General features: G+C 41.8%; 1 protein-coding gene across 2 annotated transcripts in view; it reads left to right on the top strand.

Annotated features, from left to right (window-relative positions):
- synpra (synaptoporin a) overlaps positions 1-14,712 on the top strand; it is a 130,675-nt gene extending 115,963 nt beyond the window's left edge. For both annotated transcript variants that reach the window (XM_042339634.1, XM_007895175.1), the window contains 2 exons: positions 12,054-12,245; positions 13,968-14,712. In XM_042339634.1, coding sequence (XP_042195568.1) covers positions 12,054-12,245; positions 13,968-14,303 — 528 coding nt within the window. In that variant the 3' untranslated portion in view covers positions 14,304-14,712. The remainder of the gene's footprint in view (positions 1-12,053; positions 12,246-13,967) is intronic.
- The last annotated feature ends 2,136 nt before the right edge of the window (positions 14,713-16,848 follow it).

The raw sequence follows: 16,848 nt of genomic DNA, 5'->3' as shown, positions 1-16,848 counted from the left end.
TATTTTAAACCTAATGATATTGTGATCACTGTTGTCCAGATGCTCTACTACTGAAACATGCTCTACTTGCCCCACTTCATTCCCCAGAACTAGATCTAGCACTGCTTCCTCATTAGGCTGGAAACATATTAATCCAGAAAGTTATCCTGCACACATTTCAGGAATCCTTCCCCCTCCTTGCCCTTTACACTGTTATTTTGCGGATATGAAGATAATTGAAGATGTGAGGATAATTGAAGCCCTCCATTATCACTACTCTATTGGTTTCGCATCTTTCTGAAATCTGTTTACAGATTTGGTCATCTACCTCCTTCCCACTATTTGGAGGTCTATAGTGTACACCTAACAGAGTAACTGCTCCTTTTCTGCTCCTTAACTCTAACCAAATAGATTCTGCTTTTGGACCCCCTGGCACATCGTCCCAGGCCCATAATCTTTAATCAATATTGATACACCATCCCCCACCTCCTTTTTTTCCTTCCCTATCCCTCCTGAATACATTGTAGCCAGTAATATTCAGCTCCCATTCCTGCCATTGTGTGAGCCAGGTCTCCGTTATTGCCACTCCATCATAACTCCATGTGATGTGGCAATATTTGTCCATTTGAGGTATCTATAACATCTTGTTAACACATCAGTAAAGAATGTTTTTTTTTGTGAATCTTTCTTTTAGTGACAGTATCCACAGTTTTATTCTCACAATTTTTCATCCAGCTTTCCACGTCTGGTCTAAAATAGATATCATCATCAAATGAGAAACTCCTGCATATCATTGTGAGATAATTGTATTTCAGTAACTTACAGATTTCTTGTGGATAAAAGGATTAAGGGATATAGGGATAAGGTGGGTAAGTGGAGTTAGAATAGATCAGCCATGATCTTATTGAATGGCGGGACAGACTCGAGGGGCCGAATGGCCTACTCCTGCTCCTAATTCTTATATTCTTATGTTCTTGTGTACAGCTACTGCCCTGAGATGCTAATGAACTGTCCCAGGCAAGAAGAACAACAACAAGATTACATTTGTATTGCGCCTTGCACGTCGGGAGGACGTCCCAAGGCACTGGACATAGTACAGCATTTCAGACCCGAGCTGGGGTTGGGGGGGGGAAGGGAGCAGAGAGGAAGGGGGGTGGCTGATGGCATGGTTGAAGAGGAGGGTCTTGAGGCGGGACTTGAAGGAGGCTAAGGAGGAGGCGAGGCGGAGTGACTGGGGGATGGAATTCCAGAGGTTGGGGTCAGAGTGGCTGAAGGCTCTCCGGCCAGGTGGGTCGAGGGACGTGGAGCAGGCGAGAGCCGGCTGAGCGGAGGGAACGGGCGGGTTGGTAGGGGGTTAGGAGGTTGCAGAGGTAGGGTGGGGCGAGGCCGTGGAGCGCTTTGTATGTGAGGACCAGGATCTTGAACTGGATCCTCTGAAGGATAAGGAGCCAATGGAGACGGGTGAGAGTGGGGGAGATGGGGTCACAGAGTTTGGTGCGGGAGAGGACACGGGCTGCAGAGTTCTGGATTATCTGCAGCCTGTGGAGGGAGGAGTTGGGAAGGCCAACAAGCAGGGAGTTTGCATAGTCGAGCCTGGAGGTGAACAATGAACAAGAGTTTCAGTGGCCTGAGTGGTGAGGTAGTGGTGGAGTTGGGAGATGTTACGGAGATGAGGGAAGGCAGAGCGGGTTATGTCTTGAATGTGGGGGGAAAAGTCAGTTGAGGGTCGAACAAGACACCTAGGTTCCTGACGAGTTTGGTGAGTTGCAGTGTGCAACCATGGAGGTTGACATTGCCAGAGCCTGAGGTGCGGAGGCGCTGGCGCGAGCCAATCAGGAGGGCCTCAGTCTTGTTCACATTCAACTGTAGGAAATTTGCCCTCATCCAGGACTTGATGTCCGACAGACAGTCTGTCAGGACAGCAGTGGTCCTGGAGTTGAGGGTGGAGGCAGAAAGGTAGAGTTGGGTGCCATCCGCATACATGTGGAAGTTGACCCCATGTCTGTGGATGATGTCACCAAGGGGGGAGCATATAGATATTAAAGAGGAGAGGGCCAAGGATAGAGGCCTGGGGGACGCCAGACGTGACAGTGCGGGGGCTGGAGGAGAAACCGTTAGAGGCAACAAAGTGGAGACGGTGAGAGAGATAGACAGGTCCGCGAAGATTAAGTAAAGAGGAGAGATGGTATATGAGGATGGAATTGTTGACAGTGTCGAAGGCGGCAGAGAGGTCGAGGAGGACAAGAAGACAGAGGGAGCCCTGATCACAGATGTTCAGAATGTCATTGGTGAATGTGACCAGGGCTGTTTCCGTGCTGTGAGCATCGCGGAAGCCGGATTGGAGGCGTTCAAAGAGGGAATGGCGAGAAAGAAAGGAGCGGACCTGGGACACGACGACTCTTCCCAGAACCTTTGAGAGGAATGGGAGGTTAGAGATGGGGCATAGCTGGAGAGGAGGGATGGATCCAGGGAAGGTTTTTTCAGGACGGGGATTATGACAGGGGTGGGAACTGAACCAGTGGACAGGGAGAGGTGGATGACATCGGACAGGAGGAGGGCCAGAAGGTGGAGCTAGGAGACGAGGAGAGAGGTGGGGATGGGATCGAGGGAGCAGGTGGTGGGTTTGAATTTGCGGACAGTCGTAGTGAGGGAGGAGGGAGAGATAGGGTCGAAGGAGTTAAGGGTGGGATGGGTGGGGGTGGGTCATAAGGGAAAGGTGTTATGGGGGTGGCTGTGGACGGGGCTGAGGTGACTGAACGTATCCCCTCGAATTTAGAAGGGTTATAGTCACCCTCTCCTCCCTCATTGTGTATTCTTTTTAAAACAATGATAGCATTGCTGAATAATACTGATAGAGTATTAAGCATCATGCAGTGACACTCGGGGCAGAATAAAATGTATTGATTGAATCCTGCAGAATCAAAGCCAAGCTTTTCACCATGATGAAAACGCATCTTTTTGCTGGTTTAAAAGATCTATCGTGTGAATTATGTAACTTTAGAGAAAGCTAAAACGCAATGCCGAACTGTCAGTGTTTTATAAATTGTGTAGACAGCCCAATGAGCAGATTTCATCTACATTGGGCTGCCCAAACTCATTTCACATTAACCTTCCCAAAAAGGTAATCTCATCTGAACCTAGGACCTGCAGGTTAAAGGACACCTTCTGTTCCAACATTCCTTTCTTTATAGTATCCGTATTTTATTAGTGTAACTATGAGTATTCATTGAATAAAGTTAAGATATTCCATGCTGTGAATTTACGTTGTGATAAATGATAGGTAAAGATTTGTCTTGGCTGACACCTCCAGTGTAGTACTGGGGGAGCTCTGCATTGTTGGGGTTGACGTTCTTCAGATAAATTGTTAAATGAATTCCAATCTGGCAATACTTAGATTGATGTTAAAGATCTTGTGACATTTGAAAAGAGAGGGAGCATCTACTGGTATTCTGGCCAACAATCTTGCTGATTAAACTATTGTTCACCTCATGGTTCTGTGTGGGAACTTGCTATGCGTTTCCTCATTTGAAGCACCATAAAAATGCAAGTTTTCTTTCTCTCAAGCACAGATTTACTTCAAGACTCAGATAAGTCTTGCATTGGATCTATGTTAATGTTGCAACAATTGTAGACAGTGCCATATGGGTGCTATAAACCAAACCTTCCGCAGCAAATGATGCCTGCTTGTTCTGATAACATTTCCCAGTGATTAATGTATGGGTCAGATATTTGGACAACTCAGTGACAGAGGTGAGTAAAATGCCTGTTGGCAGAAAAAAAACCTTGAGCAAGCTGATGCCTTCACTGAGATGAGTATGAAAATGGAGTCAGACAACCGTAACTGGCTATATTTATGGAGCATTCAAGCTGTAATAGAATGTCTCATCCAGTTACACTCTACACTCTACAATAAACAAAGCATTTTTTCTGTCTTACACTTTTTTTAAAAATCAAGTATGAAATGTAGATTTGTCAATAATATAATATCTGTAATCAGATAAGTTGCTTGAAAACTGAAGATCCTAGAATTTACTCTGTGAGGAAAATAACTTTCAACTGTTATGTAGCTACACAGAGCGATACAGCACGGAAACAGGTCGTTCGGCCCAACTTGTGCGTGCCAGTGTTTATACAGTATCCAAACACTGGATGACAATGATTATCAATGATTTTTGAAGTCCTTGCCAAGCATTTCTGGTGGCTGCATGGTGCTTGATGATAATACAATACGAACAACATCCAAACGTTTGTTGGTCACCCCAAAAGTTGGAATGCTCAGAAAGAGCCCAAATGGACATAATCCAGTTGATCTTCTATTCAGATTAATGTACTGTATGTTGCAACCCTTGGAAGCAGAAAGACACATCCTGCTACAAGCATACATCCTATCAGGCCTTCACACAGAAACATCAAAAATCCAGGTTGCGCATCTACCAGCTTGCTAGGCTGCAAATAGTGCTCTGAGACTCCAACCCTCTGCTATATAAATCAAGTCGTCATTGTTGCATATGTTTGCAAAGAGGCAAATCATCATAAAGACAATAAATGTGGAAAAATTAACTTTCCATTGAATAATTTCAGAAAAACAATCTAGTATCCATCAGTTGAAATCATAAAAGTCCCAATGTTCTGTACTGAGCACCTCAATTCATATGGCATGCAAGTTGTAGAGGAAAATATTAAAGGACAAATGTAAAAGAAAGTTATTACTTTTTTTTGTGTTTGAAGTCTAACTGGATGATGCAGTGGTTTAGAAAACCATCCTTTCGTTCCTGGAAAACCATAAAAACAGAAATGCTGTCAATCCACATCCAATGGGAACATCAGAAAGAGACAACAGATAGGTTAACATTTAATAGACAGCCTTTCATCAGAATTGAAATAATAGTTTGGGAGATCCTTTGTGCAGGAAAGTGAAAGATTTAAGAGCAGGCTAGGATAATAAGGTATTTGGAAGAAAAAAAATACATACAACTTGACGAGCCATTAAGAGATAGTGAAACCCTGTGAAAGGCAGGTTTTGGTAAAGCCATATTGGTAAGGCATCAGTCAGAAAGTGTGATCCGAATCAGCCTCAAGATAATGCAGCATTGTTTTGGGAGTAGAGTGATCTGTCACCACATTAAACACATCTGTCACCTCACATATAATTTAATATAGAAACTAGCCAAGGACATCTCTACTCTGAGGCATGAGGTGTGAAAAATAGAAGCTGAGAGCAGTGATTGCCTTCAGTTCTAGTGATAAATCTGCAGTCACTGCTGAACTGGTTTCTAAGGCTCCTTAGAACTCCTGAGTTGATTCACACGTATTGGTGATAAATATTGGTTGTTTGTCAGATAATTAATCAATCAATAAGACTGAATGCAGTACATTGTTACAGGAGCTCCTCAGAATACTTTGCCTATCTCATATCATCTCCCAGAACAAGGAAAATCAAAATATCCCTCCACAATGGTTCTGAAATTCAGCACTGGAAATTCACACACAATATCTAATTAGAGCAATATAACCATGACCACATATTTTGAGCAGAAAAGTTGGGGCAAAGCCTTTAATTCATTCAATTTAATTAATTTAGCATCCCAAAGATAACCCAATATCCTGCAAACAGACATGAAGTAAATGATATTTTATTTTGGGAGATTGTTGACCAGGACACTGGGAGAAACTCTCTTCTCTTTTCGAATAGTGCCACAGTATCTTTAGTGTCCACCAGAACAGGCAGGTTGGACCTTACTTTATCATCTCATCTGAAGGGGAGATGATCCGTAGATTTCTCCTTGCACAAATTTCCACTCTGAACCCCCACTAAATGTGGAGCAGCATAGAGCTTGTTTTTGAACAAGCTGTGGCAGAGTGCACGAGAGAGTGATGTAGTTTGACAGAGCATCTAAGCGGGGGAAATAAATAAATTGGAGTAATTCTGTAAATAGCTTTAAAAAAAATGTCTTAAGTTAAACGATTTTTTATTTTAATTCATCTTAAATGATACTCATAGTGTAGTATAGAATTAGAATGTCTTGAATGACTACAAAAACTTAGTCGAGCATTTTGCAGAACATTTTTCTGTTGCATCTCATTACTTGCGTATTAGACCAGATGTTTACAGGGTTGGCAGGCAGCCATGAGCTTCTGTCACACACTATGATTCCCAGCAGAGGGTACCCGGTCATCCATCTCAATCCTCATTACTCACAGTGAATGTGCTTTAAAAGTGTCAACCAGAACCACTTACGGAACAAGTTGTCAGTGATGAACAGGGGCAGATGTACCTGCTTCGCAGTAAAATTAAACATCTCATTCCGGTGGTAAATTAGTAGCTATTTAGGGCAAAGAAATGCGGTTTAATTATTAGTCACTTGACTTAGAAGAGTCTTTGTGTTACTTGTCATGTTTCAATGTGATTACTGCTGAGTCTGCTGTACCAGAATGCTTTTATATTTACTTAAAGGTCTTTAAAAGTAAAAGTTCTCTCACCTTTTTGTTTGTAGAACCAATGCCCTCTCTAAAACTACTGCTGCACTTGCTGAGAAGAGGGATATTGTTAGTCCTTGCTATCAATATGTAATGGAACTCAGTTGAGCATCATGGCACTTTATTTCCAGCCTGGGTTCTTCAGCAGTGGAATTGTCTATACCTCTGGCCCTGACACTACAACAACAACAACAAAATTACATTTGTATAGCGCCTTTCACGTCGGGAGGACTTCTCAAGGCGCTGGACAGAGTACAGCATTTCAGACCAGAGCTGGGGTCGGGGGGGGGGAAAGGGGGTGGCCGATGGCATGGTCAAAGATGCGGGTCTTGAGGCGGACTTGAAGGAGGCTAAGGAGGGGACGAGGTGGAGTGATTGGGGATGGAATTCCAAAGGTTGGGGTCAGAGTGGCTGAAGGCTCTTCCGCCAATGGTGGGGTGGGTGGGTCGAGGGACGTGGAGCAGGCCAGAGCCGGCTGAGCGGAGGGAACGGGCGGATTGGTAAAGGATTAGGAGGTTGCCGAGGTAGGGTGGGGCGAGGCCATGGAGGGCTTTGTATGTGAGGACCAGGATTTTAACTGGATCCTCTGAAGGATAGGGAGCCAGTGGAGTCGGGCGAGAATGGGGGAAACCGGGTCACGGAGTTTGGTGCGGGAGAGGACACGGGCTGCAGTGTTCTGGATTATCTGCAGCCTGTGGAGGGAGGAGTTGGGAAGGACGACAAGCAGAGCGTTTGCATAGTCGAGCCTGGAGGTGATGAAGGCATGAACAAGAGTTTCAGCGGCCTGAGGGGTGAGGTAGTGGCGGAGTCGGGCGATGTTACGGAGGTGAGGGAAGGCAGAGCGGGTCATGGCTTGAATGTGGGGAAGAAAAGACAGTTGACTATACATAATCTTGGGATTGCAGATACACCATACATTATATTGCTGTGTGAGGATTATATACTGAATATTTCTTGTCGAAAGTTTCATTAAAGATTTGTAAAGAGATTTTGCTTCTCATATTAAAAGCAATATTCAGTAGAACAGGGAGATGGTAGCTTGTGGTGATAACAAATGGTTACCATTGAAATTGAAATGTATGTAACCAGATGATTGACAGAAATCACTTCTTAGTTGTTCTTGGTGTAAGTGGCATTGCCTTATGTCACAGTCGGGGAATAAATTGTAGGTATCTGTTTTGTCATCTTAACAGCTAAAACTGGGAGTTTACCAGCAATAATAATAATAATCCTTGCATTTAATTTAGCGCCTTATCAAGTCATTGACACGTGTCAAAGCGCATCACAGAATATATTGTAAAGTGGATTGATTGTGTAATTTAATTCAAAAGTAATTGTCCATTTATCCAATACTTGGAGTATCCTGCGTGAAGGGCGCTATATAAGTACAAGTTGTTGTTGTGGGTGACTGGACCTTGCATCCCCCTCCCCTCACTATCTCATTACCTCACTCTTTTGTGCTATTCTTGTAAGTCTCTAAAACTTTGAATATTTCTGTTTAGACAGTGAGTGCCAAAGATTTTATCGAGTGAACTGTTATGGAAGAATTACTCAGCTACAGTGCGAAGCAGCTGAATTAACATCAGTAAATACAGTTATTAGTTTGGGATGCTTCAGTGCCCTTGTGCAAGTTAATTCACCTCCCTGTAAGACGCTCCTCCAAGCCACTCATCCTGACAATATCATCGATGCTTACTAATGAATTGAGCATGTTCACCAAATGAACAGAGTGAGGAAGTTATCATTCATTTGAATGCTCTGATTTTAAAAGTTCTTTTAGCTTTAATATTAGATGACTAATTCTAACTCAATTCACCTACAAAATGCATGGATACTACACTTCATAGTAAGCCCCGTGAAGTGCTTTGAGACGTCCTGCTGATGTGAAAGCTGCTTTATATGCATTTTTTTAAAAGTGAAGAAAGGAAACACACACATACTAAGTTGACACAAACCTCTGTCATGTTATTAGGGAAAGAATATAGCACAAGTTTGTGACAAAAAAGGAATGTGTAGATGCCCAGGAATATGTCGCAGGTATATGCCACTGCGACAGGTGCTTTCAAAGCTTTTCGGGATTGCATATGAAATTCCTTTGTTCCGCATTCTAAACATTACAAAGCCGAGAGCTTTGAATATGCTGGGTCTGCTTCGTGCTCTCCTCTGTCTGCTGTCTGATAAAAGCTTCCAACTGTTCATTCAGAAAGCCTAGAGTGCAGAGCTGACCTTTAAGCACAGTTCTGGCTGGAGCCATTTTTATGTGTCTGACACATGCAGAAACCCAGCACCATGTTTAAGAGAATCCAAACCAAACTGAGAATTCCATGCATCCTACCTACATATGGAAATTCCAGAGATAGGTTTTTGAAATGGAATGTGCACTCTCTTCATGGATGTGAGCTGATCTTTTCAACTAAATATCTTGAAGTCATAAATACAAACAACATTTAACATTTGTACAAGTAAACAGCACTTCCACTGCACAAACTCTGCCATAGCAACTAAGCTCCAGTGTGCACAATGCAGTTGTGGAAGATGTATTGTATTAACCCAAGCAACATTAAGTGTTTATAACATCTAAAAATAATTTAAGTAGTTAACATTTAAACATTTTTTAGTGCACAGATCATGATTTTTAATTACAGAGGTTTAGGATTAATTTGATATCTGTTAATTTGTCTGAAAAATTTGGATTGAAATAAAATAATAATAATAATAATCCTTGCATTTGATATAGCGCTTTTCATGTCGGGAGGACTTCCCAAAGCGCTTCGCAGAACACACTGTAAAGTGAATTGACTGTATATTTGTGGGCGAACGCGGCAGCCAATTGCGCACAGCAATGTCCCACAAACAGTCGTAGATTGAAAATGACCAATTTTATTATTGTTTTTGGTTTTGGAGGGATTATTATTAGGTGTGTGGAATAAGGAAACTTGCCCAAGGTTTCGCCCTGCCTGGAATTGAACTTAGGTCTCTCGCTTGCAAAGCGAGTGCTCTAACCACTGAGCTACAGGACTCCACGAAGGATATAAAGATAAATGTGTAATTCTTTGTAAATATTCGATTTTTAAACAAGTGTTGTATTTAATGGATAAGCTAATAGTCATTAGGCAGCGACTTCCAAAGATCTTTTGCTGAAATATAATATCCATAGAGTAAGCTGGTGTTTAGCATCTATTGAGATAGGTCAGAGATCAAGGTTTTGCGTTCCTTTCAAAATGTAGATTTTATGAAATGAATATTCAGAGCGTGTGAAACCTTGAGTTTCATAAGAAAGGACTTATTTTTTTCAATTTAGTGCTGTGGTGCCGCATGGTGAACTGGAGAAAAGTAATTTTAAAAAAAATGTAGTTTCTTTTTAAAAATCCCAAACAAATTAAAAGGAAAGAAAAAATGTTGTCGCACTTTCAAATTTCAGCAATTTCAGGAGGTGTAAAATGTTCCTTCTCTGTCATATTCACAGAATGCTGTCCTAGCTCACATTCAGTTAGGCCAATATCTCCTGAGTATCCAAGGAATTATGTTTTTTGGCATTAGAAAATGTTCTCTGCTATGCCAGAATCCTAGATGGCAGGGGCAAGGGCTTCTCAGCTATGTCTGTGCATTACCACTATTCAGACAAATGCAGCAGTTTTGACACTAAAATCTTTGAGTCCCCTGGTTATGAAAGTAAAACCAAAATAATGTTGTGTTTGATATAGCATCCTTTTAGGTTGGGAGGATGTCTAGAAACATTACCCAGGATATACCGCGAAGTGTAATGACTGTGTATTTTTGTAGACAAATGTGGCAGCCAATTTTCGCACAATAGTTATAAAGTGAGTAACAAATTTTATTTGATGGATTGTTGGCCAGGACACCTGGAATAATACAAGCACTTACAAGCAGTAGAAGTATACAAGGTTGCAATTTGTGCATTCACAAAATCACAAGATTGCTTCGGATGAAGAAGGCCCTTCAGATCATTTGATTTCTTCCTTCCAGCCATTTCGAGAACATTTTAATGCCCTTCTATGTAATTTCTGTTGTGTAACTATCACCTTAGTAGATGAGAGTAACTTTGTTTTGCATATCGGAAAATAAATTTCATTGGTCATAGAAATAAAAACAATCATTAAAACATACACAAACCATGAATATTATCCCTAGAAAGGTGTGGATAGGAAAATATTGGTAACAAATGAATGGTTTGGTCTTTCAAGGCAATACAGAATAATGTTTTTTGTTTCTGACTTTATTACCCTTTGGCAGTGAGACTATATCCAGCACAATAATCAGCTCTGGGGTCAGGCAGCAGAAACATTCTTATGATGAACAGTGAGGCACTTTATGGCTCTTTAAGTTGTTCAACAGTGATTGACACTTTAACACCGGGGGTTGTCCCCAGTGAAGCAAGTTAGTTGAGAATTATCAATCTCAACACACACACAGAAAACCTGTAATTCCGAGCTTCTTTGTATCAATTTGCTAAATCGAAAGCAACAGGAAAAATGAGTGTTTATGCTGCAACCTCCATGGAAGTACAGAATTGTTAGAAGAAAACAAAAGAATTGAACATTTACCTAAGACATCAGGCAGGTGCCTATTGTTTGATGCACAGAAATTGTATGTTTGTATAAGGTATGCATTTGCCTGCAATCAACTGAACTGCAAACTAACAGTGCAGTTATGACTGATACTGAATTATTTGCACATAATATCATCTGACATTTAAATCTACAGATTAGCTGAGAAACTGACGTTGGTCAAACCTAATTTACATCAAAAGTTGCTTCATCTTGTGTGATCAGGATGAAATATCGTCCACACACACACCTCTAATATATAAAAAGTCACTATTTTTCAATAATACAATGGAATAATAATGTCAATTGTATAATGGTTTAATGACTACCAAGTGTTCCTATTTTCAACAAATGCCGGTAATTCAACATATTGTAGAACAGACTGAAATAACATCCTTTCTCTTCAGACAATTGAGTACATTGTCCTTTAACTCTATTGGAATAATTTGTTTGTCGAAACAAAACAAATTCTTTAGTTAAAGGAAGGAAGCCTGTTCAATTTTGGAGTGTGTGCCTCTATAATAAAATCAACCACGTGCTGATAAATATAGAATTTCTCAGTGTTGCAACTGTACAATTCTGGCAGTTATTTTTCTACTTGGTATTGTGAAAATCTGCCTCACCAAGGAGGGACATTTTAATTAGAGTTGTCAATGGAAAAATGTCTATTATTAGTGAACCTTCAGGGTCACAGCTCGGGGTAAGGAGGAGCTCACTGCTGTGAGATCATCTCTGCCCTGTAATGATGGAATGGAAGAATTGGTGTTCCAGAGTTTTGAAATTAGCTCATTATCTGCATGCCAATGCTCCCTTTGTCAATGGTTGGCAGGTTTACAACTTTATTCATTTACCCCTCAAATACTTTTGAGTGTTCCTGAACATTAGAACGCATGAAGGGTGCTATATAATACAAGATGTTGTTAAAATCTTTTTTTTGAGGGGGTGGGGGTCTTTTTTTCCTTTCTTTCGAGCAAAACTTCTGAATATTTAATTTAAGTGGTTGTGTTCAATTCTTTCCTCTCCTCCCAGGACTTCATTGTGACCGTGATCTTTTCATTCATGTGGCTTGTGAGTTCCTCAGCCTGGGCAAAAGGGCTCTCTGACGTTAAGATTGCCACGGATCCTGATGAAGTGCTCCTCCTGATGTCAGCCTGCAAACAGCAGAACAACAAATGCTTGCCTGTCAGAAACCCTGCAATGTCAGGGTTAAATACGTCTGTTGTAAGTTGAACATCGCTGTCTGTAAAGAGTGAAATGTAGCTTGACATACCATCAAGTGGTAAGATAAGGGTTAATATCTGCCACGTTCCATATAGATAGTGTCTATCTTCAACTATGCAATCCTGGAAAAATGAGAGAGCCAAGGCCCATAAGTGATTCATGCATTGCTTTTAGTAGTTGAATAGAGAGCAATACTGGACTCAAATCCAGACCTAATTGAGAAAATAACTTATCTCTGCTGGTGGAAGTTTGATAGCTTCCCATCACTTGCAATCCTGCTGCACAAATGTGATCATTAATTGGTAGGAAATTGGTAACGATATTCAGAGTCATTACAGTGCTGTAACCATGCATTCAGGTTTCACACTGAAATCAAGACAGAAATACAACAAATACAGTGTTACAACAAAAGGAAATACAACATGGCACATGGAATAGTCCAGTCTTATTCTTTCACAAGGTGTGACAATTTAATCGTCTAATATCCACATCTCATAGTGTTACAGTTCAGAAATCAACTTAATTTGAGATATAAATAATTTAGGCATAAGATATAAAATAATTACCACCAGCATCCTCAAGAAGATAACAATTTTGCATCAGGATGTGCTAGAAATTATAATAATAAATTACATGGTAATCCAGTTCCTAAGGATAATTATGTGGAGAGCTCAAATTGTAGCTGTCATTTTTGCTGGTTAAAAAGTATGATAAAAGGTTTTAAAGGTCACATAACACCTACAGAATGTGAATGTCAGGAGCAATTTTCTAAAGACATTGTTGTTTTGCTGCCTTCCTGCATTTTTTGGTGCTTGTCTTACAAGGTCTGATTTTGTTGATGGCTTAATGATAGCAATTACAGGTGGTAGAGCCATCCAGATTCCCATCTACACAGAATTACTAATGCACACTGTCATGAAATACTGGCTCTGTTTCTCAAAATAATTATTTCTGCTTTGTGCTCTGAAGGCTCTTATCTTTGACGCTATATTTAGGGAGTAAGTGGACTGCTGGTTCTGTTAAGTAATCCAAGAATAAACAACAACTTGCATTTATATAGCACCCTTCAAAGCGGGATAGTGTCCTGGAGCGCTTGACAGTGACAAAGAGCCAGGGGGAAAGGGAGGGATAAACAGGAGACCAGGGGCTGACTGAGCGTAGGCAGCATGTGGGGGGTGCGGGGTACGCAGGTCGGATATGTAGGGAGGTGAGAGGGCATAAAGGGATTTGAAAACGAATGAGAGGATCTTAAAATTGATCCGTTCAGTAATTGGGAGCCAGTGGAGCCTGGTCACTGGTGTGATGGGGTATGGAGTTTTGTGTGGGTGAGCATCCAGGTGGCAGAGTTTTGAATTAATTGGAATGTGTGTATGGTGGAGCTGGGGAGAGGAGGGTATTTGAATAGTCCAGCTGGGAAGTGACGAAGGCGTGGTTTCAGCTGCGTTGGTTGTGAGGTACAGACGGAGGCGGGAAATGTGGCGGAGGTGGTAAAACGTTGTCCTGGTGGGACCAATGGGAATCCCCCACCTTCATTTTCTGTTCAATTTTCTTTGAAGTGTTTGGAACACTTTTTGGGCACTTTGCATCCAACTAGATAATTATTGCTTGCAAGCAAGCCGTTTCTTCAGAACTGTAGTGAGTGACATCAGTATTGCTTTATAAAATCTGACATCCAGAATAGTCGTAAAATAGCTGAAAGTTGCAAATGTTGTTACTTCCTAGATCTTTGGATTCCTTAACTTCATCCTGTGGGCTGGAAATATTTGGTTTGTGTTCAAGGAGACTGGCTGGCACACGTCAGGGCAACGGCAACCTCAAAGCACCATGGAAAAGCATACTGCTCCAAGTGGCTTTAACCAACCGTACAATCAAGGTGCATATGACCAAGAAAGCTTCAGTCAAACAGGCGGTTACAACCAGCAAGCTGGCTACGGACAACAGCCAGCGAGCTACGGGCAGCAAGCTTCCTACGGTCAGATTGGAGGATATGGTCAACAAGGTGTGGGTCAGGGTGGTTTTGCCCAGAATCCTCCAACTTCTTTTACTAATCAAATGTAACCTGTCCCAGGGGTCTTTGTTTCCGTATCTTTTTCTGAGATTTCAACAGCATCAAGCTTCAAGTTAGTTATTGGATTATAAATTGGCATTGAGTACTTTTGTGATATTGGTAAACGGAAATATGATTTAAAAATGGCACGTGTTAATAATGTCTATGTGTTAAAATTTAGAGATGGTGATTGATATAAGTATTGATGGTTGCTGTAAGTATCACTTTATAAAATGCCTTAATGGTTGCTTTTTATGTTGCATTGAGACAGTAATATCTGTAAACTTATTGAAATACACCAACATGTGTTGTCCTGCTTATATGCTGTTTATTCCTGGCATCTGTGGTAGATTCTGTCTGAGCAGATAGAATATAACTTATCATTTTGAATTTTGGTGAGAAATAAATAAGTGGCCCCTCTATACGACTACTGACTATTGTATGTGTATATTTAGGAAAAAACTTGTGCATGAAATTGTGCATTTACAACTTATACATTGTGTGGCCTTAGTGTAATGTGACTTTTAAGAGCGCTAAAATCTTATCTTTATGTAATGTTAGAACAGAAATAATTTTATGCTGTAATTACATGACTACAGGCATTCCAATAGAAGGGAATTTATATATGTATATTGAAGACCATCACCTGCTGCCTCGACCCCCTCCCCACCCAGTTGCTGGTCACCCAACTTCCCCTCCTCTCCCCGCTGCTGTCCGACACAGTCAACCAGTCGCTCTCCTCAGGTTCTGTTTTTCTCCGCCTTGAAACTGCTGTCATTACTCCCCTCCTCGAAAAACCTACTTTGACCCCTCCAACCCATTTCCAACCTGCCCTTCCTTGCCAAAGCTCTGGAACGCGTTGTTGCTCACCAGCTTTGCTCTACTGCCTCCTTGAGCCCCTCCAGTCTGGTTTCCGCCTTGCCCACAACGTCAAGGTCACAAATGACGTCCTCTCTCACTGTGACCAGAGCTCCCTCTGCCTCCTCGTCTGCCTGGACTTCTCCACCGTGTTTGACACAGTCCACCACTCCATCCTCATCCACTGCCTCTCCTCCCTCATCCACCTTAGTGGGACCGCACTAGCCTGGTTCGAGTCCTACCTAACAAACCGCCTTCACATTGTCTCTTCAAACAGATTCTCCTCCAGCCCCCGCCTAGTCACATGTGGTGTACCCCAGGCTCCATTCTTGGCCCCCTCCTCTTCCTCATCTATATGCTCCCTCTTGGCGATGTCATCCACGCACATGGGGTAAACTTGCACATGTTTGCGGATGACACACAAATCGTTATATCCGGACTCGACTTTTCAATGCCCTCTTTGCCAGTCCCCCCAGCTCCACCATGCACAAGATCCAGCTGATCTAAAACTCAACCACCCACATACTCGCCCGTACTAACCTCCGTATCTCCATCACACCACTTCTAGCCAGGCTCCACTGGCTCCCTATCGCTGAACAAATCGATTTCAAGATCTTCACACTTGTTTTCAAATCCCTTAATGCCCTGGCAGCTCCCTATCTCTCTGATCTGCTTGCCCTGTAACCCACAACCCGCTCCCTCCAATCGACTGGCTCTGCATGTCCTTCATGCCCTCCGTTTCACGATCGGCATCCGCACTTTCAGCCACTCTGGAACTCGCACTTTGCCCTTTCCTTCCCCGTCTTCAGGTCATGCCTGTGGACCTTCCTCTTCGACCATGCCTACGCTCACCTTCCCCCCCTCCCCAGCTCGGCGTTGGGCTCAGCCACTGTCAAGCGCTTTGGGACATTACCGTGTGTGAGGGGCGCTATACAAATGCAAGTTGTTGTTTTTAATTCTGTTTTTATTTATTACATTTGGATCTTGCTTGTTTGTTGAATGCAAGTTTTGTAATTTCCTTCACGCACATTGCCAGTGAAGAGAAGTACTGTGAATTATTTTGGCATGTCGGTGTGATTTGTAACAAGTCTGATAATTTACTACAACAGCAATTGACTGAACCTGAAAACCCTTTCACTGAAATGTGTTTACTGTGGAGAATGCTTTTTAATGAACATAAATTCTACCAGCTTCTATAACTTGCCACAGCCATTTATTCAATTTATCTCTTGGTGCACCATGTGATGTACCCCCCTCTAGTAATGGTGTCACTGTGTTTTCCACTAATGGCATAGATTAGTTTACTGTATAAATACTGAAGCTGTAAATGTATTAAACTGTTGCATACCTGTCATGGTAGGTCTTTGTTGGCGTGAGATGTAATTCTAAAAGCACAACGTGACTGTAATTCCTTCCTATTTCCTTTTTAAAGTATAGTATTTTGTTATTGTGATATGGCAAAGTGAGTGTGTCAAGAGTATTTCAGAGAAATCCCTAGTCATTTGCAAATTAAAATAACCTTCAATGCCCAATAATTGCCTGCAAGATACACAATCACTACACTTTACAATAAATCCCATGAAGCGTTTTGAGACGTCCTCCCGATGTGAAAGACATAACATCAAATGCAAGTATTATTAGCATTATTAGCATTTCATCAACTGGCATAAAACCTTAAGTAACTTTTTTAAGACAGCT

This window comes from Callorhinchus milii, unplaced genomic scaffold, assembly GCF_018977255.1.
Source record: "Callorhinchus milii isolate IMCB2004 unplaced genomic scaffold, IMCB_Cmil_1.0 Scaffold12, whole genome shotgun sequence".
In the NCBI taxonomy this organism is placed as follows: Eukaryota; Metazoa; Chordata; class Chondrichthyes; order Chimaeriformes; family Callorhinchidae; genus Callorhinchus; species Callorhinchus milii.
The sequence above is the reverse complement of the archived record's forward strand: the minus strand, read 5'-3'. Positions and strand labels throughout refer to the sequence as shown.